At 38.6% G+C, this 25620-nt stretch overlaps 2 protein-coding genes across 4 annotated transcripts in view; one reads left to right on the forward strand and one right to left on the reverse strand.

Annotated features, from left to right (window-relative positions):
- TFB1M (transcription factor B1, mitochondrial) overlaps positions 1-25620 on the reverse strand; it is a 61937-nt gene that overhangs the window by 17381 nt on the left and 18936 nt on the right. For all 3 annotated transcript variants that reach the window (XR_004529300.2, XM_033867881.2, XM_033867882.2), the window contains exon 5: positions 18086-18205. Coding sequence is in view for 2 of the 3 variants with exons in the window: in XM_033867881.2 (XP_033723772.1) it covers positions 18086-18205 (120 nt within the window). In the remaining variant the exon portion in view is untranslated. The remainder of the gene's footprint in view (positions 1-18085; positions 18206-25620) is intronic.
- CLDN20 (claudin 20) lies at positions 3448-5517 on the forward strand. The gene has a single exon (XM_019951617.3). It carries the CDS (start codon positions 3734-3736, stop codon positions 4382-4384), a length of 651 nt encoding a protein of 216 aa, XP_019807176.2. The 5' UTR covers positions 3448-3733; the 3' UTR covers positions 4385-5517.

Below are 25620 nucleotides of genomic sequence, written 5' to 3' on the forward strand. Positions count from 1 at the left end.
CTTTTGGGGAGCACCCAGATAACTCCCCCTCTGTATATAGTGACACAGAAGCATTTTCAGCTTTCAGGTTTCGACAAATCCTGTTGTAACAACAGCTCCCTCCCTCCCCCGCCTCTCTTTTCTGAGTTTTCCCCCACCTCAAAAAATGAGATGGGGAACCCGGTATTTATCCCCTGGCACCACCAGCAGTTTTCCCTGCTCGGATTTCTACGTTGCTCTTCATTTGCTACTTGCAAGTTAACCTACTGGAGCTTCATCACTAATATTCAGAAGCTGTGAACTGAGCCTCAGGTATGTGGCTCCTCTTCATCATGTCTTACTGGGGTTCAACTGAAGACAACTGACAGAAGAGAGTTAAGTCACTGAAGGCTACTGACAAAAGGTATGGAAAACGAGAAGCTTCCACAATGCTTCGGGACCTAAATATAGATCTTCAAGTATAACTCGGTTTGAACTGTACATTGTAAATCTGTTTTTAAATACTAGATTTGATATAAATAAATCTTGTCTGGAAAACTGACTTTACATTTTAATGAAATCCAGTTCAGAATTTCTTTGGGAAATAGCTCATAAATTTAACATTATAGGTTCTGTTCTATATGCAACAGATTTTAGAACCACGAGAGAGTTCTCATTTAGAACTGTTTTCCATGCTTACTTTCACAGCATGTCACCACCATCACCACCATCGCTGAAACAAAGTATGCCTTTATTCTCTACGAGACAGAAATCTGAGAGAACAGGCCACAAACTGTACCATGCTTGTGGCTGGAGGGGGAAAAAAAAAAAAGATTTCACAGCAATATAGCTAAGATGCCAGTATATTTTTATAAAGGGAAAAGAGTGACCTTCATTTTGGAGAACAAGTTCTTTCTGCATAAGTTCTCCATGCAGAAGAAAGCACTTAAAGTCCACTATTCAATAGTAAGTGGGCACCATGCTAACTGAACGCAATGTCTTATTGTTTACGCCGTTTGGCCATCTGTAATTTATCACTGCCAGCACTTGTTAATTAAGATGAACAAGCTGTCTCCAAGTCTGAATTACACTGGAATTTATAAAATGTATTGGTTAATGGGAAGAAAAGAGTTATAATTGGGAAGCTGAGCAGAGACTGATCAACACATAAAGGTTACTCAACCAAAGTAAAAAGAAAGAAAGGAGATGCTCGCAGGGAATGCTAACAGCAGTCTCGCTCTTGAAGAAGCCCTTAAGCCGAAAATGGTCCGGGAAGGCAGTAATTGAGTGAGCTGGCTGGAGTCTGAAATGTTAAAACCCAAACCTGAAAACAGCTATTATGAAACTATAAACATGTGCTTCATTTTTTTTTCTAGAAACTTTAACTTTCGTTCTATCTTGGTCTCAGATATGAAAAGAAATTTGGAAAACAGAAAAAGAATGAACTGTAGGATGACAGGCAAAGCCAAGGCACTTTGATGCTTAGAGTGAAACTGACTCTAAGAATTCAAAACCTCAGGGAAATCTCCTGAAACTACAGAATTTATGTTTTAAGATTATGAACAAAAATAGAACAATGGAGTTCAGATAGCCCAGGATTTAACCTCTTAGGGAATCAATGTTAGAACTATATTAAACTATACAACTGTATTAAAAGTAACACAGGCATGGATTCACATCACTGCAGATATTTCACAAAAGCCAGGCATCAACCTCCCTGGTGAGTCTCTGAAGCTACGCCACTTGCTCATTTGCTCTATTAATTCCCTCCGGAGTCTTTTTTTCTGTGTGAGAAAGGGAGTGAGTGAGGGGATGGTTAACGGTGCTTTGTCTCTAGATGTAGCATTCTCCCTGCTTCCAACAGGAAGTACACAGGAGGATTTCACCCGGAATTGCTGTGGTAAAGGGGGACAAGGGTGCAAGGTGCAGTGAGGTGGGAAGAGGTGGGGAAGTGGGCACTGCCGATCTTGCCACTGAGGTCTGTGTGGCGTGCGGCGATCTACTACCTAAGTGTCCTAATCTGAAACAACACTGATGGCCAAGATTACATCTATGGTTTCCTTCATCTCTAAGTTCCTATGAAAACAAATGAAATCGGCCTAAGGAAGGAAGAGAAAAAAAAAATCCAGATGTCATTAAATATCAAATGTCACGTGACATAATATACATTTTAGAAATACTAATAACAATGTCAATTGTAATTTACTGAGTACCTTCTATGGGTTAGATATTGTTCTATACCATTTAAAATTCTTTCATGTATATGAAACTCCATGATATAGATACTATAATCCTCCCTGCTTTCCAGAAGAGAATACTGAGGCACAGAGAGGTTCTGGAAAGCCAAGATTTGACCCAAGTGCTTTAGATTCAGAGCTCATACTGCCTTTTGTGACAAATATATGAATCATGATAGAGCCATTCTAATACATCACTCAAAAATTCAGAAACACAAAAAGGTCAATATTGCTGTATTTCAGAAACCATTATATTTTCCTCAAAGAAGGCAGTAAGTACTGCCTGATTAAAACACAGCACGTCACAAAGGAAGTACTATCTATTCCCTCTTACTAAACGGAAGGAAGAAGGGAGGGAGGAAAAAAGTGTAAATTATTTTTGAATCTCTCTCATACAAATAATGATGTGGTTACTTCTGGTATGTATTTGCAAGATTCAATGTCACTACTTCTAAATCGTTTTGAATAACCGGTTTTGCAGCAGACTACTTCATTTGGGTCAGGGAGCGATTCTGGTCCCAACTAGAAAGGATCTCACATTCTCCTAAGCAAAAGACAGTGGCTTAATTGTTTCAGTTTTGAGTAAGCTGTACCTGAAGGGAAACAACTGCTCACTTAGGTAAGGATTTTGCAAGCTGGAAATTAGAGATAATCATGCCAGTGACTTTGATTTCTTTTACTACTTTCTTCTCCTTCTCAAACAATTCACCTGGGCCACGTGAATGACACATGGAGAGTGTCTGATACATTTTAAAAAATAAAATCATTTTTTGAATGCTTCAAACTTTTCTAATATATATTTATAAATCCTTTTTAACAGGTGGGTTTAAACTATTCTTCCTTATTACCTATAGAGTATTTTAACTAGAAATAAGTTTTTAAAACCTGTAATACTATTAAAATTCTATATCAGGGCTTCCCTGGTGGCGCAGTGGTTGGAAGTCCACCTGCCGATGCAGGGGACGCGGGTTCGTGCCCCGATCCGCGAAGATCCCACATGCCGCGGAGCGGCTCGGCCCCTGAGCCATGGCCGCTGAGCCTGCGTGTCCGGAGCCTGTGCTCCGCAACGGGAGAGGCCACAACAGTGAGAGGCCCGCGTACCGCAAAAAAAAAAAAAAAATTCTATATCAGATATCCTACAGCTGGCGTTCCATGTCTAAAATCTCCTAACAAGGCATACAGACAACTTCAGCAGAGCTTAAATTTTAAATAAAAGAACAAAGTGGACAGCCCTCTCCTTTATGCCATGTATCAAGCACCACCCAACCAAAATCACTCAGGACAATGGCAGCCTCTGTGGGCCTGGTGTGAGCTTTTCTCCTGGGAAGCAGTGTCCTCATCCACTGCTGGGACCTATTCAGATGGGTTCTCAGCTCCCACTGTACACAGAAGTCTTTTTGTTTTTTCTTTCTTTCAACCCTGATTTTGTCTTCTTTCCCCAGCCTTTTGTTACCTGGTTCTCTACTGTACAGAAATAGCTACAATTCTGAGCAAGAGCCATCAGGATTTTCTAGGAGGACAAAGGTAACGGTGACGTTATGATCTCGGCGGGTCTCCAGCTCCTTGCTTTTGCCCTGGCCTTAACTGGGGTCTCTGGAGTGCTCATGGCCACCCTGCTGCCCAACTGGAAGGTGAATGTGGACCCGGGCTCCAACATCATCACAGCCATCGTGCAGATGCAAGGGCTGTGGATGGACTGCACGTGGTATAGCACCGGGATGTTCAGCTGCACCTTGAAGTACTCCGTCCTGGCCCTCCCCACCCACGTGCAGGCCGCTCGGGCCGCCATGGTCCTGGCCTGTGTCCTGTCTGCTGTGGGGATGTGCACTGCCACAATTGGGATGAAATGCATTCGCTTAGGAGGGGACAGGGAAACCAAGAGTTACGCTTGTTTTGCTGGGGGAGTCTGCCTCATATCTGCAGGGATCTCTAGTTTAATACCAACGGTGTGGTACACAAAGGAGATCATAGCAAACTTTGTGGATGTGGCAGTTCCAGAAAGCAACAAACATGAACCCGGAGGAGCTGTCTACATTGGATTCATTTCGGCCATGCTGCTGTTTATCTCTGGCATGATTTTCTGTATAAAAAAGGATTCGGAGGCTTGGCTCTACCCATCCAAGCAGGAGCACGTCCCCACCACACAGCCAGAGGACCGTTCAGCAAACAGCCTGAAGGATTATGTGTGAATAACTGTGGGATGCACATGACTTAAGTGCCTGCTGTGATTTCTGTCTTTATTTTAGATTAAATACAAGAATTGTGCTTGCCTTTCTCTACAAAGAATGTAAAATACTTAAAAAATGAAGTTGTTCGAAATGCCAACAAACTTCGTGTACAATTATATCTGTTTTAGATGATTTTTCCATTATTGTTGTCATGTTTTATCTAAAGGTTTATAATGGAAAGAGGTTCTGATTATATTAATAAGGCAATGGAATTGATGGCTTTTTTTTTTCCTTTTTAAGATAAATTGTTGATACATCTTCCTAACTGGTACTTCACTGCATTTTATAAAAGAGCTCCACTGCCAAGTATAAAAAGCACCTTGTCCTGGTGTTAACCCAGGATACCCTCTGCTTCTGCTCCCTCTCCTTGGCAACCCCACAGTCACCTGCTTCTGTTTTCGAGCCCCTCTATAGGCCTGCGCCTTACGACGCAGGGAGGAGCTGCCCGCCTCCTTCACAGGATGCCCAAACAGGCCACCCCAAGTCCCCACCTACTGTCATCTCCCCGGCTCTGTTGACATTTTAGGAAAAATATCTCCATATAATATGGCATTCAAAGATTAGGCAGAAAAAAAGAAAAGAAATTGGTAAATGCTACCACAGCAAAGCAAAACCAAACCAACCCAAACTGAAATCTCTAGGACTTGTAAAGCATCAAGTACAAGCTAAGTGAGAACATGAAGAGTTTGTTTTAAAATGGCTTAAGAACTGCCCTGTTCTGGCTGCTAATAAGAGGATTCTCCAGATTAAGTTCATTTTCCTCTATCATTTTTGATTTACCCCTATCATTTAATATCGCACTGATTAGTATCTGGATGATAAAGGTTACTTTCAAGTTGTCATTTTTTTTCTTTTAGGTTTGACTCATGTTAACAAAAATGTTTTCATAAATGAGCTGCTTCAATTGGTTAATGGATGTGAAAAGAATTCTTAAAGAATAAAAGATGCTTTAAAAGATGTTAAATTATGATATGTAATTCAAACACTATAAGAAAATAAAAATTGAATTTTCTAATGTGCAAAGGTAACATTGTACACTGTTGTTTCTAACAATTTATTTGTTCATTTACGCTTAGGTATTGTTCATAATACAGTGGTAAAGGGGAAAAAGGCTACTTCATTGTACATCAATAACTCATGAAGTGGGAAGTTATCTTTTATGTGAGTAAATGATTTTGGATTGTGCATACAGACATACAGACTAAAATGTTTTATACCTATTTTATTTGGTAGATCATCCTCTTCTGTATCATCATTACATATTAACAGAATAGCTAAAATAAAGGTACGATTTCACATGGGAATTAGGAAGGCATTGAAAGTATATACTCCTGGACTTCCCTGGTGGCGCAGTGGTTAAGAATCCGCCTGCCAATGCAGGGGACACGGGCTTGAGCTCTGGTCCGGGAAGATCCCACATGCCGCGGAGCAACTAAGCCTGTGTGCCACAACTACTGAGCCTGCGCTCTAGAGCCTGCAAGCCACAACTACTGAGCCCGTGTGCTACAACTACTGAGCCCATGCACCACAACTACTGAAGCCCTAGAGCCCGTGCTCTGCAACGAGAAGACACAGCAATGAGAAGCCTGCGCACCGCAATGAAGAGCAGACCCTGCTTGCCTCAACTAGGGAAAGCCCGCATGCAGCAACGAAGACCCAACGCAGCCAAAAATTTAAAAAAATTAAAAAAAAAAATAGAAAGTATATATTCCTTTTGAGCGGTCAAGATACTTTCTAAACAAATGCCATCTATATTTTCAGCTATATGACTTGAGAATATACTGACTTTACTGACGTCTGCGGATTTCCATCATAGCCTATAATTTTGCAGAACCCTGTTGCATATCTCTTACCTCCAATAATTTTGTTCATTTCATTGTGCTTCATACATATAAAAAACGTGTCATCTGCAAAAATGCAATTTTGTTTCTTCCTTCCTTGGATTTATAATACTTATTGCTTATTTTATTCTTGAGTACATATGAAAGCATAACTAATGTTAAATTAGATTGTAACAGTAAAAACTCTTATTTCTATTCAACACTTATTTTATCTGATTTTTAAGGAGGACAACTCAGGTATTTTTTTCTAATTATAAAACTGGTTTTTAGTTACATATTTATTTCTTTTACACTCATCCACTTTCAAAAAGCATTTGAGTCAACTTACAATAAAACTGCTGGTCCGATAAACAGAAAAACCAAAAGATAAAGAAGAAAGGTTAAAATGACAAAGAAAAGGAAGAGAGAAAGAATGCTATTAAATAATCCTGGTTGAAGGTTGCTGAAGCAATTAAATATGAAATGTAGTTTAGAACTTCCCACACAACCAAGTCGGAGAAGGCCACATAAGGAATCTGATAGTTTTGTCTCCTGGAGGAAACCAACAGAGGCCGTTGCTGCTGCCATACTGCCCCACCCCCCCCCATTCCCCAGCTGTTCTGAGCGCCGGGTGCTAATGGCTCATAGATGTGGAGCCACCTCTACTACAAGGTGAGGGCACCAACTGTTCCTAGGAGGTGGCCAGGAGCCAGACCGACTGACAATGGTACAACAGCCGCCCCTTGCCTCGAGGGAGGACAAAACCTGTGGGGCCGTTTGTGCCCCAGCGCCCCCCTTCAGACCTTACCCTGGGACCCCCGTGGGACCAGGCTGAAGCTGCGTCTCCAAGCGCAACAACACCCTTGCTTAGCTTTTGCCCTGCCTTGGACTGCTTCCCTCACTCCTCCTCTTCAGAGTCTCCTCAATACTTCACTTTCCCGAAAATCCTTACCCCAATCTCTGCTTCTAGGAAGCCAGACCAAATACAAAAGAGTATTAGTTAAGCAGAAAAACATTAGTCTTCTGACCTTATGTCCAAAGGATTTTCAAATACGGGGTAACAGACAGCAGAAGTAACAGCCTCAGTATCAGATTCAAAAACCACAAAAGCATGAAAAATGGCTGTTTCTTATGTGGACCCATCCACTTACTAAGCTTATTTGACCAGAGGTCGAGGCCTCAATAGCTGGGGGCTCGTAGCTGAAAGCTTCTAAGATGCTGTTCTCAAAGGTCATGCGTGGATGCCCCAAAGTGCTGACCTTTTCTTTATGTCACAGGTGTAGCATCATTAATTCATCTAAGATTGAATTGACACAACTTATGCTTTAAATCTGTACCATGTTTGGGAGTTACTTGCTCCATGTGCCATACTTCTAAACAGGCAAAACTATATATATGTTATATGTATGTCTTAAAAGTTATAATCCACATTATTATATCAGGATATAACAACTTAGTCCATAAATATTTGTTTATAATCATAACAGTAAGCTCTACCTTTCACTGACTGCCTCCCTGTGTGAGGTACTCCTGTTAGCACTGTATATTGATTATTTCTATTCCTCACCAACAATCCTTCAAGGGTGGCATTATTGCCCCAATCTGATGTATTATTAACTTATCAGCTTATTAACATGACCAAGTTCTCCTAACTAGGAGCGCTGGAATTCCAGGAGGCCCAGCTGACTTCAAAGTACTTCTAGTTCTTCCACTGCTGTGTACTGCCTCTGTTGTATCAATCAGAAGAGCCGGTTGCAATTCTCAGATTGTATCTAAGTGACTTTTCTACTAGGTTGGGGTACAGGACAGTGGTGTGGGAAGGATGTTAAATCACCAGACCCATGACCACAATTTATAAAAGAAAAAAGATGACATAGAATTTTGAGGGACTAGCTAATGGCTCAGGACTTCTCACACTTGAGTATGGTTGTCCCTCAGTATCTGTAGGGGATTGGTTCCAGGAACCCTACACATGCCAAAATCAGAGGACACTCAAGTCCCTTATATAATGTGGCATAGCATTTGCACAGAACCCACACACATCCTCCCGTATACTTTCAATCATCTCTAGATTACTTATAATACCTAATACAATGTAAATGGTATGTAAATAAATAGTTGTCCTATATTTGGCAAATTCAAGTTTTGCTTTTTGGAACATCCTGGAATTTGTTTTTCTTGACTATTTTTAATCTGGGTGTTGGCTGAATCCACCAATGTGGAACCCGTGGATACGGAGGGCCGACTGTAATGTGCAGACTAGTTGAAATAAAAATTACTGTGAAACCCCAGAAATATATGAATTCTCAGGGGTCTTCAGATGCCAGCTTGAGAAACTTCAGAAACAAGTCTTACGTTCTCATGGAAGCATTTTTCAACTGTGAATTTGCACTGCAAAAGAGACATTTTGTTTTCTAATTGGTAAAATAATTTTATGAACTCAACAGTGAAATTAAAATACAAAATTTAAAAAATTCTAACTTAAAAATCCATATACTACAAACTCTAGTAGTTTACGAAACATCAGAGTAGACCAGTTAGTCTAATTTTAAGAACCTAAGAGGCTGTGTTTTCTGTAAATAGAAAAGAATTTGGGGTTCAAACTTTGGGGACTGGGCTAGAGAAGTTAATGAGAGGGAAGAATCTGGCCAGAATTGAGCTCAGCTACTTAGGAGCAGGGTGTAGGTGTAACAGCTCCACAGCTGTGAGAGTTCTGCCCTTAAAGCTCGATTAAGTGAATTTAAAGACTGATCATTAGAAGGGTTAACCGATTCTCCCAGGAGAACCCCTAAGATGGCTATAAATAAGCCCTTCTTGTTATATCACACAGGAAGTTCTCCATATCTATTCTTAGAGTTTTGGTTGAGAACAAGCACTGAAGTTTAGTAAATTTTTTCTGGGCATATTTTACCTGTGTTATGCTTATGACTTTCTCTTCTTGCGTTTAAAAGGGATTAGCCAGAGGGACACCCTTGTACTGTTATTTTTATCATCTCTGTACGAACTCTTCCCCATTCTTACTTAAGAAAATGAATTTTTAAAGATGTGCTCAATGTAACTATCAGTCCAATATTTTCTGGCTTTCCTCAGAGCATTCCTGATTTGCCCTAATATGGTAAAACTACTTCAGAGCAGCAGCATATTCTTTTACAACGAAAATTTAATCATTTGATTTACTGTTTTCCTTTATCATAATACATTCTCTCTCCTCTTTGAAAACTGCTTTCCTGGATTAAAAATAAATCCTCTGCATGTAGTATTTACAACATGATGAAAAGCACATACAGAAAACTGCTATGAGTATGTTTAATTTGCCAAAAAGCAAACATCCTCAATAAAAAGAGAATCAAAGACATAGCTAGCTTTTTAACGAATAATAGTTTCATAAGACCTTAATCCTGGAGGAAAAGTACTTTAACTATATGTGGATCTTGTCCCTAAATCAAAGATAAAGTGGACAATAACCTCTAAACACCATCAATTACTCTCAACTAGGTAACTAAAACAAAGAGTTAGAAACTTTCCACTAAAAATATTCTAATATCTACCCTGAGAAACCCCTGGTAAAATGTAGATGTCTAAAGATTCTGGATTACAGCAATCACCATAACTTTAAAAGCCTAAAAGTGAAGACAGTGGTTTCTGATATAACTGGCTCTTATGCTACTGAAAAAGTTACATACACATATATACGCACTACGAGAAGAGAGAAGGCTATATGGTGACTTGGTTTTCTTTATTACAATGGCCACCTATTCTAGGATAAAAATATCCCTGAGAGCACCACTGGGTTAAATCTGATCATGATCTATATCTCCAATCATTAAGTTCTGTCTAGGATCTAATAGGATCTATTATTTTGGAAGAAGTCATTTACAATATCTGAAAGCTTGAGATGCTGAAGGGAGGTAATACTGACCTTGATTTAGAAAAAGCTGACAATTAAGTCTGTTATAAAAGTGGAAGATGGACTGAATTCCTAAAGTCACCCGAAAGCGTGGCTAACTGTGGTCGACAACATGGCAGAGGACGTGGAAGGTGGAGCAAAGGCCATGGAGATGCCTCAGATCACGGTTCAATTTGTACAAACAGGTCAAACGCTATTGGTCAGGGGCTCCATTCTAAATCTATAACTTATGTCTATACCTAAATCTAAAAACCACATGATTTTTTCACGATATCTACTTATATTAGTGAATGTCAAACAACGTAAGGGAAACCTCGCAAGACTTGAGAGTTTCAGCAAGAAGAAAGCTGTCCCTCGCTAGCTGTGCGCTCCCTGAAGGCAGATGTCTGACTGCGCTACCGCTCCTGTCACCACCCCCTCTCTGCCCAGCTAGGGCTTTTCATGCGTCTGGGGCTCAGGATATCTTCAATGAAGAAATAAATAAGTTTTTAGAGCACACGTCCTGTAGTAACTCATCCAGCAGTGCTTTTGCTAAACTAGACACTGGCTTACTGATTTGTACTTTTGTCAGAGAAGCTTGGTTTCTGTAATTAGCACTTACTCTTCTGTGATTAGCATATAATAGTCAGAGTCTAGTTTAATATCCAACTAGTTTTCCACAGATGACTGATCACAAGTAATACTGTCAAAACAAGGTCTCGCAAAAAAATGGGGGAAAAAAATCATGATAAATATAATATGTTCGGATCTTTACAGTGACATCAGCATCCTGGCAGCACGACTTGTCTCTCTTTCTCTCCCCTTTTATATACAATTCATCATTCATAACCGAACAGAAAAAAGTGCCTCTGCACGTTACACCGGACCAACCAGGAGATTTCCACCCACCTGTGCTTCAGGAAGTAGACAGACAGGACCGGGAAGGCGGCTGTGGACCCCAGGAGGGCAGTGAGCCTGCCCCACACCCAGCACCTTGATGGGGGAGGGGTGGGGGAAGTGAAACCGGCGACTGAAAACCGCAGCAGACGCTCAGGGAGACAGAGAACTTGCAGACGTCCAGACAAACAGAGGGAGAACCAGGCACGCCACCGGAGCGTGATAAAGACAAGCGTGGAGCTGAGAAGGAGGAACTCAGGAGTGAGCCCCCCTCCTTCCCTAGAGCGACACAGCAACGTGCTGGGCTTTCACCAGGACAGTGGTGACCTCGCTTCACAGAGGAGGTGGAAAGAGAAAGGGGCGAGTAACCGACCTCCCGGCTGCACAGATCGCAACTAGATGGACCTGCTTCTCTCCAGCAGCATCTGGATTTCTGAGGAGGGACCTCCATGACTGGGACGAGGGAGAGGAAAGGGAAAGAGGCAGACAGAAATAACAGAGTGCATGGAAGGTGCTGTTCTCTGCTGTCTGCCTTGGGATTTCAGCAAGGGGTCTGCCATGGACCTCTGGGCGGACTCCCACTTGAGGACCGTCCCTACTGGGCTGTGAGCACTCAGAGCCTCAGGTGCTAAGCCCAAACCTTCCGCCGCTCTGCCACCGACTTTTTCTGCCGAACTTTTTTTTTTTTTTTTAACACCCCCTTCAGAGTGCAGCCCCAAAGCCAGATCAGGTCAAGAGAAACCAAAAACTTGAGCTATAGCGCCACCTTCTGGAAAACAAAAGAAGGGTTTCTATTTGCCAGTCTTAACAAAAGTAAAACTAAGTGTGCTACTTCAAATGAGATGGCAGAGGTACAATTCATCAAACACGATGAAAAACTGGTAATATGGTATTCACAAAAAGAAAATGATAATTCTCCAGTAACTAAACTCAAAGGCACAGAATATTGTAATGTAACTTACAAAGAATTCAGAATAGCTGTTACGATGAAATTCAGTGAGCTACAAATAAACTCAGAAAGGCAATTCGATGAACTCAGGAATAAAATGAGTAAAAAGAAGGAGTTCTTTACCAGAGAGATTGAAATTTTAAAAAAGAACCAAATTCTGGAGCTGAAGAATTCAATGAATGATATGAAAAATACATTAGAGAGCTTAAGAAATAGGGCAGATCAGACCAAAGAAAGAATTAGCAACTTGGAAGACAGGAATTTAGAAATGACTCAGGGGTGAGAACTAAGGTTTTTAAAAAGTGAAGAAATCCTAGGAAAGCTATCAGATATGATGAGAAAAACAAATATAAGAATAATCGGTCTTCCTAAAGGAGAAGAGAGCAGAGAATGTATTTAGAGAATTGCTGAGAACGTCTCAAACCTGGGGAAAGAATTAAGCATACATGTCCAAGAAGCTAATAGAATACCCTATCACCTCAATGCAAAAAGACCTTACCCAAGATACATTATAATGAAACTGTCAAAAATCAATGATAAAGAATCTTAAAGGCAGCAGGGGGCGGGGGGAGGGGAGGAAAGTAACCTACAAAGGAACCCCCACTAGGCTATCAGCAGATTTCTCAGCAGAAACACTACAGGCCAGGAGAGAATGGAATGACATATTCAAAGTGTTGAAAGATAAAAACTGCCAGCCAAGAATACTTTATCCAGCAAAGTTATCCTTCAAGTATAATGAACAAGTAAAGGCTTTCCCAGACAAACACAAAGTGAGGGAGTTCACCACTAGACCTGCCTTGCAAGAAATGCTGAAAAGGAATTCTTCAAGCTAAAATAAAAAGACACTAATAATGACATTAAAGCAACAAAAGAAAGTGCACAGTACTCTTGCAAAGGTGAAAAACAGTCAGAATTAGAAAACTTTATATTAGAATGGTGTGTTAACCACAATTATAGCATAAGGGCTTAAGGAAAAGAATATTAAGGATAACTATAGCTATTACAATTTCTCTGTGAATCCACAGCATAAAAAGTGAGATATCGAAGATATAAAAGAGGAAGAGTGAAAGGGTGGAAACTTTATAGACAAAGATAAGGTGCTATCAGCATAAAAAGAAGTGTTTTGTTTCTGAGATGTTTTACGTAAGCCACATGGCAACCACAAAGCCAAACTCGATAGTAGAGTCATGAAAGATAAAAAAGGGAAGACTGAGCAAGTGACCATGGAAACCCACCACATTAGAAAGGCAGACAGAAACAGAGAGGCAAAAGAAACAATGGTGATACAAAACAACCAGAAGGCAAATGGTAAGATGGCAGCAGTAAACCCTTGTATGTCAATAATCACTCTAAATATAAATGGACTGCATTCACCAATCAAAAGGTGCACAATGACTGCATGGATTAAAAACCAAAACCCAACTGCCTGCTGCCTACAGGAAGCTCATTTCGGCTCTAAGACACACATAGGCTCAAAGTGAAGGCATGGAAGTGGAAACCAAAAGAAACTGGGTAGAGCCACACTTGTATCAGACAAAATAGACTTCAAGCCAAAAAATGATAACAAGTGACAAACAAGGTTGTTATGTAATGATAAAAGGGTCAATACATCTTGAAGATATTGATATAATAATGGTAAATATATATACACTCAACATTGGAGCACTGAAATATATTAAGCAAATACAGTAAGTGCCCTACATACAAACCTTCAAGTTGTGAACTTTCAAAGATGTGAACGTGCCCCTGTATGCCAGCTGTTGTGCTGTACTACTGTACTTTTCAAGGTACTGTACTGTAAGATTAAAAGTGTTTTTTAAAATTTTTGTGGGTTTTTTAATGTATTATTTGTGTGAAAAGTATTATCAACCTATTACAGTACAGTACTATAGAGCCGATTGTGTTAGTTGGGTACCTAGGCTTTGTTGGACTTAGGAAAAATTGGACTTAAGGACACACTCTCGGAATGGAACTCATTCGTATGTAGGGGGCTTACTGTACTAACATATCCAAAGGGAGAAATAGACAACAATGCAATAATATGCCACTGTCGGCAATGGACAGATCATCCAGACAGAAAATCAACAAGGAAATGTTGGAAACCATACTCTAGAGCAAATGGACGTAAACATATAAGGAACATTCCACTCAACAGGAGCAAAATACACATCCTTCTCGAGGGCACGTGGAACGTTTTCAAGTATATATCATATGACAGGGCATGAGACAAATCTCAGAAAATTAAAGAAGATGAAAATCACACCAACTATCTTTTCTGACCACAATGGTATAAAACTAGAAATCAGCAAGAGGAAAGCTGGAAAATCTAAAAATACGTGGAAACTAAACACACTTCTGAACAACCAATGGGTCAGAGAAGAAATCAAAAGAGAAATAAAAAATTATCTCAAATAACAAATGAAAATACAACATATTAAAACCTATGGAATGCAGCAAAAGCAGTTCTGAGAAGTTTACAGCAATAAATGCATATATTAAGAAATCAGAAAGATCTCAAATAACCTAACTTTATACCTCGAGGAATTAGAAAAAGAACAAAGCTAGCAGAAGAAAGGAAATAATAAAGATCAGACTGGAAATAAATGAAATGAAGCCCAGAAAAACAATAGAAAGAATCAACAAACCCAAAAGCTGGTTCTTTGAAAAGATTTAAAAAATTGACAAACCTTTAGCCAGACTAAGATAAAAAGAGAAGACTCAAATAAATAAAATTAGAAACGAAAAAGGAGACATTACAACTGAGACTACAGAAATACATAGAACCATACAAGACTATTATGAAAAACGGTATGCCAACAAATTAGACAACCTAGAGGAAATGGATCAGTTCTTAGAAACACACAACCTATCAAGACTGAATCATGAAGAAACAAAATCTGAACAGACCAATAGTGAGCAAAGAGGTTAAATCAGTAATCAAAAACCTCCCAAAACAGAAAACCCCAGGACCAGATGTCTTCACTTGAAAATTCTACCATTCAAAGAAGAATTAACACCAATCCTCTCAAACTCTTCCAAAAACAGAGGAGGAGGGAATACTTCCAAATTCATTCTATGAGGCCAGCATTACTTTGAAACCAAAGCCAGATAAGGATACCACAAGGAAACTATAGACCAGTATCCCTAATGAATACATATGCAAAAATTCTCAACAAAATATTAGTAAGCCAAATTCAAGAACACATAAAAAGGATCATGCACCATGACCAAGTGGGATTTATCCCTGACAGGTAAGGATGGTTCAACATACACAAATCAAAAAATGTAATACATCACACTAATAAAATGAAAGATAAAAGTCACATGATCACCTTCCTAGATGCAGAAAAAGCATTTGACAATTACAACAACCTTTCCTGATGAAAACTTTCAGTAGATTGGATATAGAAGGAACATAGTTCCACAGAATAAAGACCACAAACAACAAATGCACAGCTAACATTATACTCAGTGGAGAAAATCTGAAAGCTTTTCCTCTAAGATTAGGAACAAGACAAGGATGCCCACTATCACCACTCTTATTTATTTAAGAATATTGGAAGTCCTAGCTAGACTGATTAGACAAGACAAAGAAAAGGCATCCAAATCGGGAAAGAAGGAGTAAAACTGTCACTATTTGCAGATGATATGATTTTGTACATAGAAAATCCCAAAGACTCAACCAAAAAACTCTTGGAAGTAATCAACAATTTCAGTAAAGTTGCAAGACACAAAAATCAACATACAGAAATCAACTGCATTTCTATATACTAAGGATGAAACATCTGAAAAGAAATAAAACTATCCATTCACAATAGCATCAAAAACAATAAAATACTTAGGAATAAATTTAATCAAGAAGTGAAAGATCTGTACAGTGAAAACTACAAGACTTTGCTGAAAGATATCAAAGAAAACACAAATGGAAAGACATCTTATATTCATGGATTTGAAAAATGAATATTATTACAATGTCCATCCTACCCAAAGCCATCTATAGATTCAATGCAATCCCCATGAAAATACCAATGCCATTCTTTACAGAAACAGAAAAAAGAATTCTAAAATTTGTACGGAACCACAGATGTCCCTGAATAGCCAAAGCAATACTGAGGAAAAAAACAAAGCTGGAGGTATCACACTTTCTGAGATATCATACTTCCCGATTACAAACTATACTACAAAGCTACAGTAAAAACAAAACAGAACAAAACAAAAAACAGTAATGTTACTGGCACAAAAACAGACACATAGACCAATGAACAGGATAGAGAGCCCAGAATTAAACCCTTGCTTATATGATCAACTAATATTTGACAAGGGAGCCAAGAGCACCCAAAAGGGAAAGCATAGTTTCTTCAATGAACGGTGTTGGGAAAACCGGATAAACACACGCAGTGAAACTGGACTCCTTTCTAGGATCAAACACTTAAGCACAAGACCTGACACTACACAACTCCCAGAAAAAAACAGTAGGAAGTAAACTCCTCCACTTGGTCCTGGCAATGGTTTTTTTTGGATATAACAACAAAAACACATAGAACAAAAGCAAAAATCAACAGAAGGGACCACAAACTTAAGAGCTTCTGCATAGCAAAAATAACACTTCACAAAATGAAAAGACAAACTACAGAATGAGAAAAAATTTTTACAAATCATATACTGGATAAGGAGTTAACACCCAAAATATAAAAAGAACTCCTACTACTCAGTAACAACAAAACCCCAAATAATCTGATTAAAAGATGGGCAGAAAAACTAAATAGACTTTTTTCCAAAGAAGATAACCTAATGGCCAACAGGTACATGAAAAAATGCTCGACATCACTAATCATCAGGGCAATACTAATGAAAACCACAATGAGGTATCACCTCACACCTGTCAGAATAGCGATCAAGAAGGTAAGAGGTAAGTGCTGGTGAGGATGTGGAGAAAAGGGAACCCTTGTGCACTGCTGGTGGGAATGTAAGTTGGTGCAGCCACTACGGAAAATGGTATGGAGTATCCTGGCAAAATTAAAAACAGATCTACCATATGATCCAGCAATTCAACTTCTGGGTATTTATCTGAAGAAAATGAAACCACTAACTCAAAAAGATACATGCCCCTCTGTATTCATTGCAGCATTATGTACAATAGCCAGACAGGGAAGCTAACCTAAATGTCCATCGATAGAAGAATGGATAAAGAAAATGTGGTGTATATTTTATATACATATATTATGGAATATTATTCAGTCATAAGAAAGGAGGACACCCTGACAACACAACAATCTGTGACAACACAGCTGGACCTTGAGCACATTATGCTAAGTGAGATAAGTCAGACAGAAAGACAAGTACTGTATGTTATCACTTACATGTGGAATTTTAAAAAGCCAGACTTGTGAAATGGTGGTTATCAGGGGAGGGGGGGACAGGAAGCTGTTTAAAGTACAAACTTACAATGAGTCGTAAATAAACCCTAGAGATATAATGCACAGTAAATATAAACAATATTGTATTATCATAAAACTTGCTAAGAGACTAGAACTTAATTATTTCAACTATCAAAAAGAAAGGATAATTCTGTAGTAAGATAGAGGTGCCAATTATTGCTACAATGGCAACTATATTACAATATATAAATGTACCAAGTTAACATGTTGTATACCTTAAATTTATACAATGTTAAATGTCAAATATATTTCAATAAAAATAAACAGATAATGTTTGATGTAACTTTAGTTAGAAGTCTCCATCAGAAATCACAAAGAAATACTGATTTCTTTTTCTGAGTATTGGGTGACCATAAAACTCATCTTAAATACTGGGATACTTTTAAGGGTAAAAGGGGATAATAATAATAATGATAATAGCACCACCAGGGCAACATGGATAAACCTAGACATTTGGTCACACTATAGAAGGAGAAGAAAAATTAGAATAAGAACGATTCATACTGTGATGTTTATGGTTCTCATTTAGGAGAGGTAAAGAAAAAGGTGTGGTACGGTGTGCAGATAAGGTCAGATTCTAGAGATAATTTCCTATGACATATCCTCACAGGAGCAAAGATTACAATTAAAATCCTAATTCTGGTATGCTAAAACAAACAAAAAGAAACTCACCTCCGGTTTGGGGATGAAAGCCTGACCTGGGATCGTCAAGATGTGCTGAACGTCGCAGAGGTACTGGGCCATGATGGAGAGGCGACTACGCTGCTTGCTTCCTGTACTGGCTGTAAGTCTCTGCACAAGGACACAAAGGAATTTTAGCAAGTAATTCATTCATTATCTATGAACACTAGGTAGATTTTCTGAGATAAATTTTAAAAGCATAGGCTATCTGACATGATACAAAGCCAACATGGAGAATATTTTCCTCCAGTACTAACTGAGGTATATCTAAGAAGCGTGAATTATATCATATACAGCGCACTCAAAAAAATCATATAAGAAAACTTCCCTACCACTGGCTGTTGGGATTTTCAAACCACTGTTATATTATGTAGAAGACACTGCATGAAACAAGTAATCAATAAGTACTGATAAATGAAAAAGTTAGCAAGAATAATGAAGAACTAAAGATGCTTTAATTTTATGAACTACGCCAATATCTGCATGAACATTTTCAGTGGTGTGCTTTTCTTTACTTAAATGTAATAAAACCTTGAATATTCAGAACTATTGACGAATTGGCTGTTTTTGCAACTAATTTTTACAAAAAACTAGGAATTTATTCTCTTAAGCACCCAAACTTTTTTTTTTGCGGTACGCGGGCCTCTCGCTGTTGTGGCCTCTCCCGTTGCGGAGCACAGGCTCCGGATGCGCAGGCTCAGCGGCCATGGCTCACGGGCCCAGCCGCTCCGCGGCATGTGGGATCTTCCCGGACCAGGGCACGAACCCGTGTCCCCTGCATCGGCAGGCGGACTCTCAACCACTGCGCCACCAGGGAAGCCCCAAACATTTTTATTTTAACATTAGGTATATTCAAATTAACTCATAAATACAATTTCAACCAATAACCCAAAAGGATTTTTAGAAAGAACTTTAAATTCCATAAAAATTTCATATAAAAAAGCAAAGGGCCAAGACAGCCAGGATACTCCTGAAGAACATCAGGAACTGGGGGAACAGGGGGCAGGGGCTGCTGTGTGGAGATGAGGTGGGGGGGACTCGCCTTGCCAGATATCAAAATTAAGGCAGTATGGTATTGCTAGAGGTACAGACAGACCAATGGAACAAAAACCTTAGAAAGAGACCCAAGCACATGTGGACATTTGAACTGTGACAGATGTGAGGTAGCAGCTGCCAGTGGGAAAAGGAAGGATCCTTCAGCAATACTGGTATAAACAGGAATCTACAAGGAGGACAATGGAGGTCCATATCTCACATCACAACCAAAAATAAATTCCAAGTGAATTAACAGGAAGTGAAAAATTTTTAATTTTTATAAGTAAATATCTATGACCCCCATGGTAAGGAAGAATTTCTTAATAATGAAAAAGCAGAAGAAAAGACTGATGTATTTTGTTCTATTTAAATTAAAAACTTCTGTGTAATAAAAACACTATAAAGGTAAGGCACAGACTGAGACAAGGTATTTGAAACTGATATCTGACAAAGGATTAGTGCTCAGAAGAAACTCCTATAGCTCCATAATCAAAAGATAAACAACTAACAGAAAATATGATGAGAAATACGGTAAGAGCAACCCCAATGAACCATAACCATAAACTATGCGTAAGTAAATTACAGATCAGGGACCTGCACATTAAAACCATATGAGATACAGTTTCATATTCATGAAATGAACAAAATTTAAACAACAGAAAAAGAACCTGACAGAATCTAATACTGGCAACAATACGGAGCAGCAGGAATTCCCATGTGCCGCTAGTGAGACGTGAAACTGGCACAAGCACTGTGGCCTATGATCTGGCAATATATATGGCAAAGCTAAAGTTGGGTAAACCCTTATGATCCTTTAGGTCTACCTCTATGAATATATCCTAGAGACCTGCTTCACAGGGAGATATGTACAGGGATATTCACTGCAACATTATATGTAGTATGCAAAAAAAAGTGGAAAAACATAAAGGCCCATCATAGGTGAATAAACTGTGGTAATTCTGACAATGGAATGCTAAACAATAGTTACAGTGAATAACAAGAGACACCAACTAAGTCCCAAACAGAGTAAACAATAACGGACAGAAAATATGTACAGTATGACTCCACTCACATAATAACTTCAAAAGATTATTTCTTATTGTTTACTCTCTATGTGCATGTGTATATCTATCTATCTATATCTGTAGAGCAAGCAAAACATGTTCATGGGCATAATATCAATTTTAAGACAGTTCAATTCATAGGAGGGAAAAGGGGGATAGAAGAGGGCTCCAAACATACCTATTTTATTTCTTAAAAAGATATGAAAAATATGGCAGTATATTAAGATTGGACAAAGCTGAGTGGTGGATAAAACAATTAGGCATACTTATTTCTCTAAAATGTAGCCTGCTTCTCTACGTTCTTAGAACTCCCTGGACATTCTAAATCTCTTTTGAATGATAGAGTCAACATTACAAATACCAACAATTACTGGAATAATCCTGGGGCCAGGTATGCCTGTGCTGTGCCGTACTACTAAACAGTCAAAGACGGAGCGCTTTTTGAGTCACTGGGTTGGCCAAAAAGTTCATTTGTGCCCCCGCACCGCCCCCCCCGCAAGATGGCTCTAGTAGCACTCAGCTGTCTCTAACTACATTCGAAACAGATTTGTTAGACTGTGACAGCTGTCATATCAGTGTGCACTGAAAAAGCCTTATCAAAATTGGTAAATTTTTGTGTAGCCATTTTAATATTGAAGATTCAAGAAAAAAAGCAACATTTTCTGAATATTATGCTTTATTATTTCAAGAAAGGTAAAAACGGAAATGAAACGCAAAAAAAAGATTTGTGCCAGTGTATGGAGAAGGTGCTGTGGCTGATCGAATGTGTCAAAAGTGGTCTGTGAAGTTTCGTGCTGGAGATTTCTCGCTGGATGATGCTCCACGGTCAGGTAGTCCAGCTGAAGTTGATAGCGATCAAATCGAGAAATTAATTGAGAACTCAACATTATACCACCCAGGAGCTAGCCAACAAACTCAACACATACAAATGAAGTGCTGACAATCACTTGCACCAACTTGGTTATATTCAACGCTTTGTTGTTTGGGTACCACATAAGTTAAGTGAAAAAAACCTTGACTGTATTTCCGCATGCAATTCTCTATTTAAATGTAATGAAAATGCTCCGTTTTTAAAACAAATTGTGGTGGGTGATGAAACGTAGATACTGCACAATAATGTGGAATGGAAGAGATTGTGGGGCAAACGAAATGAACCATCACCACTCCAAAGGCTGGTCTTCATCCAAAGAAGGTGATGTCGTGTACATGGTGGGAATGGAAGGGAGTCCTCTATTGTGAGCTCCTTCCAGAAAACTAGACGATTAATTCCAACATGTACTGCTCCCAATTAGACCAACTGAAAGCAGCGCTCAATGAAAAGTGTCTGGAATTAGTCAACAGAAAATGCATAATCTTCCATCAGGACAATGCAAGACCACATGTTTCTCTGATGACCAGGCAAAAACCGTTACAGCTTGGCTGGGAAGTTCTGATTCCTCCGCCATATTCACCAGGCATTGCACCTTTGGATTTCCGATTACTTCAGTCTTTACAAAATTCTCTTAATGGAAAAAATTTCAATTCCTTGGAAGACTGTAAAAGGCACCTGGAACAGGTCTTTGCTCAAAAAGATAAAAAGTTTTGGGAAGATGGAATTGTGAAGTTGCCTGAAAAATGGCAGAAGGTAGTAGAGTACATTGTTCAATAAAGTTCTTGGTAAAAATGAAAAATGTGTCTTTTATTTTTACTTAAAAACCGAAGGAATCTTTTGGCCAACCCAATATATTTACTGTGCTGGGTGTTTCTCTTTCCTGCTTCACTGTCATGTGTCAAACTCTAATAGTCCCTTTTACTTTGCTGCTTCTAACCAGCTGTGGGCATGAACACCACATAATTTGGCTTGTAAAAGCTTTGCCTTAGGTAAGATTTAAAAATAGGCTTTAATCTGAGATGCTGAGAAAATTTCCTATGGGCAAAGTTAACCGTAGATTTTGTAGCATATTTTGTTACTTAGAAGCCATCCCTCATCTCAACCCTTTTTACTTTAGATTACCTGGCTCTTGTCTGTATTTGGACAGTTAAAATTACCGGGAAGTCAAGTTAAGACAAGTGATGAGTTGCTACAGTACATATAACAAAATAAATTCTTCCCTTCTAAAATGTAAAGCCGAGAACTGTACATATTCTCATGCAAATATCAAAAACAAAGACAAATAATGGAAGTACAGATTTAAGTTAAAGAATAAGCTTATGGATCAAACGGTCAAAAATATTTCTAGCTCTTTATAAAGAAAAAAGGAACTTTACCACTGGCGTAAGATTCAAAATTTTTAAAATGCATTGTGCAAACTGGCACCATTCAAAGCAGTTGTGTAAAACTAAAATGCAGCATGAACATAATCACAAAATTAGAAAATAAACCAAAAGAAATGCCCAGACTTAAATGATCTCATCCTGGATTTTCTTCCAGTATTTTACTTTACATCTGAAAGGTGTGTTCCCACTGAAGAGAATTTAAAAATCACTTTAACCAAAAAGCAAACCAGGGAGGCATGGACGGTAAGCTAATTTGCTATAAAGACACATTTAAGTACAATGTATTTCACCTAGAGTGCTATGTATCCAGTTATGCCAGGGGAAGGGGTGTCCTGATAGACACCTATCCAACGTAACCCATCCAATCTTTGTAGCAAATACACACACAGGCTGTGGAGATGAAAATATGTGAATCATATCTTATAACTTAGAAGAAAGCAGCACACATACCTGTCCCTAATTTATTAAGGAAAAATTCAAGCCACAAACCAGAAAGCTCTGCAAAAAGATTGCATTAAACGCTAGCATAAGAGTTAAACGGTCGATCAACCATTCAAACATGAATTGATGTTTCTTTGATAGATGTATTACAGGTAAAGCTATGAAAATTCAAACTCCATCACAGGATAGATTTGAAAAGCAACAGCCCAGGGAATCAAACCAGGTAATTTTTCAGTAAAAAGAAAAACTCTTAACCCTTAAGCTTTTAAAAAATTCTGATTGAATATAAGAAAAACAATGGGTCCAAGAATTCACAAGGACAGTGTTATTTATTTTCCTATTCATCTAAAATAATTGTAAGTACAAATAGAAAAATTAGGCTTATTCTTGAGAAGCTGCACAGCCAAACACCAGGGACGATGAGAACTAGATAATTAATGGAGAGGTGATTTCCTCCCCGCCAGGGATGTGACCATTCACCAGCCAGGGTCCCCTGGAGGTGGCAGGAGATGAAGAGGCTGATGCTGGACCCAGAAAGAAGAGACCACAGGTCTGGCCACAGAAAGAATGTGAACATCGTGACTTCAGCAGAAAACATATGACCTGTGTTCAAGTTCAGCTTTCCCTGTAACTAGCTCCACAACCTGTGGAAGATGTTAAACTACTCGGAACCTCAGTTTCATCATCTATGAGATTTGTTAAGGTCTCATTTATTGCTACACAGTCTGATTCTATTTTATGAGCTGTTAACTTTAAACTGTCTACACGCCTCGTAATGTGTGAGCTGAATTCTTAAATTTACACCCTGTAGTCTTAAGAGGAACACGCTCGTTTCTGTTCTGTAACTCACAAAGCCAAGCCAAGCAAATGTTTAAAAGTGCTTTCTGTGGCTAAATACAAAATTACAAACATGACAGTGTCAAGAACAAACAGAGGTTACATAAGAGAACGCTGCTTAGTCTCCCATTGAAACTTTCACTTGCAAAAATCAGAGGAGCAGTGTTATCTACACTTCTAAAGCACTCCCTTAATTACAGACTCAATATAAACTCTTCTCAATATTAATACTAAAATCAACTTTTTGTTAAAGAAAAATAATTGCATACAGTTAAGTGGAAGCAACACTATTATTAATAAGCACAACTGACACTGAGTCATTGAAAATGTTATCCCACCTCTTCAGCCTCTGTTCCTTTGCTCTTTCCCCCCAAAGAATCAGAGTACATAGTATTTTGTATTTCTATTGTGTTACTGAAGAACAGAAATACCATAATAATCATGTCAGCTGAGAAAGAAAAACCAAGGACAAATCCAAAAGCTGAGAAAATAAGAAGAACTATTAGCATGGCCTCAATTCAAACCAACAGAAGAGAATTAACAGAGTCACGAGGAGGAGACGACTAGGACCTTAGGAAAAAGAGGATGTCATCTTAGAGTTTCTAACAAACACAAAAGGGTCCTAATTTTTGTGATGGATTTTATAGCCAAATAATCTAAAACAAAGTTTTTCCAACTGTGGCGTTATTGACATTTTGGGCTGGTTAGTGTTGAGTAATTCTTTGCTGTGGGGGACTGTCCTGTGTACTGAAGGATGTTTATCATCATCCCTAACCTCTATCCACTAGATGCCAGAAGCATCCCCAACATTAAAAAACCAAAAACCTCAGAATATCCAATATCTTGTCAAAAATTATCAGGCTTGCAAAGAAGCGGAAAAACGGGACCCATAGCAAAGAGGGTGGGCAAAGTCAACTGGTAAAAAAGTACAGAAATGACAGAGGTAATGAAATTAGTAGGCAAAGATCTTAAAATAGCTATTACAGATATTATACATATGCATAAGGATGCCGAGGAAAGCATGAACATAATGAGAGAAAGGGAAGATATAATAAGACTCAAATGAAACTTTTAGAGATAAAAATACAATATCTGAAATGAAAAATAAACTGAGTAAAATTAACAACGGATTAGACACTGCAGAAAAGAGTGGTAAATTTAAAGCTGCAGAATGATCCAGCATTGCCACTTTCAGGTTTATACCCTAAATAAATCTTGCCTATGTGCACCAGTTGACATCAAAATAGGAACGTTCATGACAGTTGTTTGTGATAATGAAACACTGAAACTAATGCAGGTCCCAAAACAGGAATATGGACAGATAAATGACAGATAAATAGTCAAAGAGTGGGTAGTAAATAGCTGTACAAATAAACTACAGCTATGAACATGAGCAGATCAGGATAAAAAGAATACAAAGAATACACGTTGTATGAACCCACCTGTATAAAGTTAAAAAATGGACAAAACTAAAGTATATTAATTCTACAGATAAGAATCTATGCGATAAACTATGCAGGGAATAATAATTCACAAACTCATGGTATAGATTATCTTGGTAGCAGGTGGGGGACAGGAGATGTAATCAGAATGAGGTATACAAGAGGGTGTCAAAGATGTTTATAATTTAATTATTGACTTGGGTGGTAGAGATTCATATGTTCTTTTTATTAAGCCATACATACACAAAGCCATGCATATACCTTATATACTCTTTTGTATTTATATGTCATAATGAAATTTAAAAAAAAATGCTTATAGTCTACAGACTCCCTCCTTAAACCTCTGCACTTCAAAAACTGCTCTCATCTGCCCTGAGGGTTTATCTTCTAGAGAGAGAAACTTGGAACACTCCAGCCATGGGAATGCCTAGCAGGCTTATTAGCTGAATCA

Source organism: Tursiops truncatus, chromosome 12 (genome assembly GCF_011762595.2).
Source record: "Tursiops truncatus isolate mTurTru1 chromosome 12, mTurTru1.mat.Y, whole genome shotgun sequence".
Taxonomy (NCBI): domain Eukaryota; kingdom Metazoa; phylum Chordata; class Mammalia; order Artiodactyla; family Delphinidae; genus Tursiops; species Tursiops truncatus.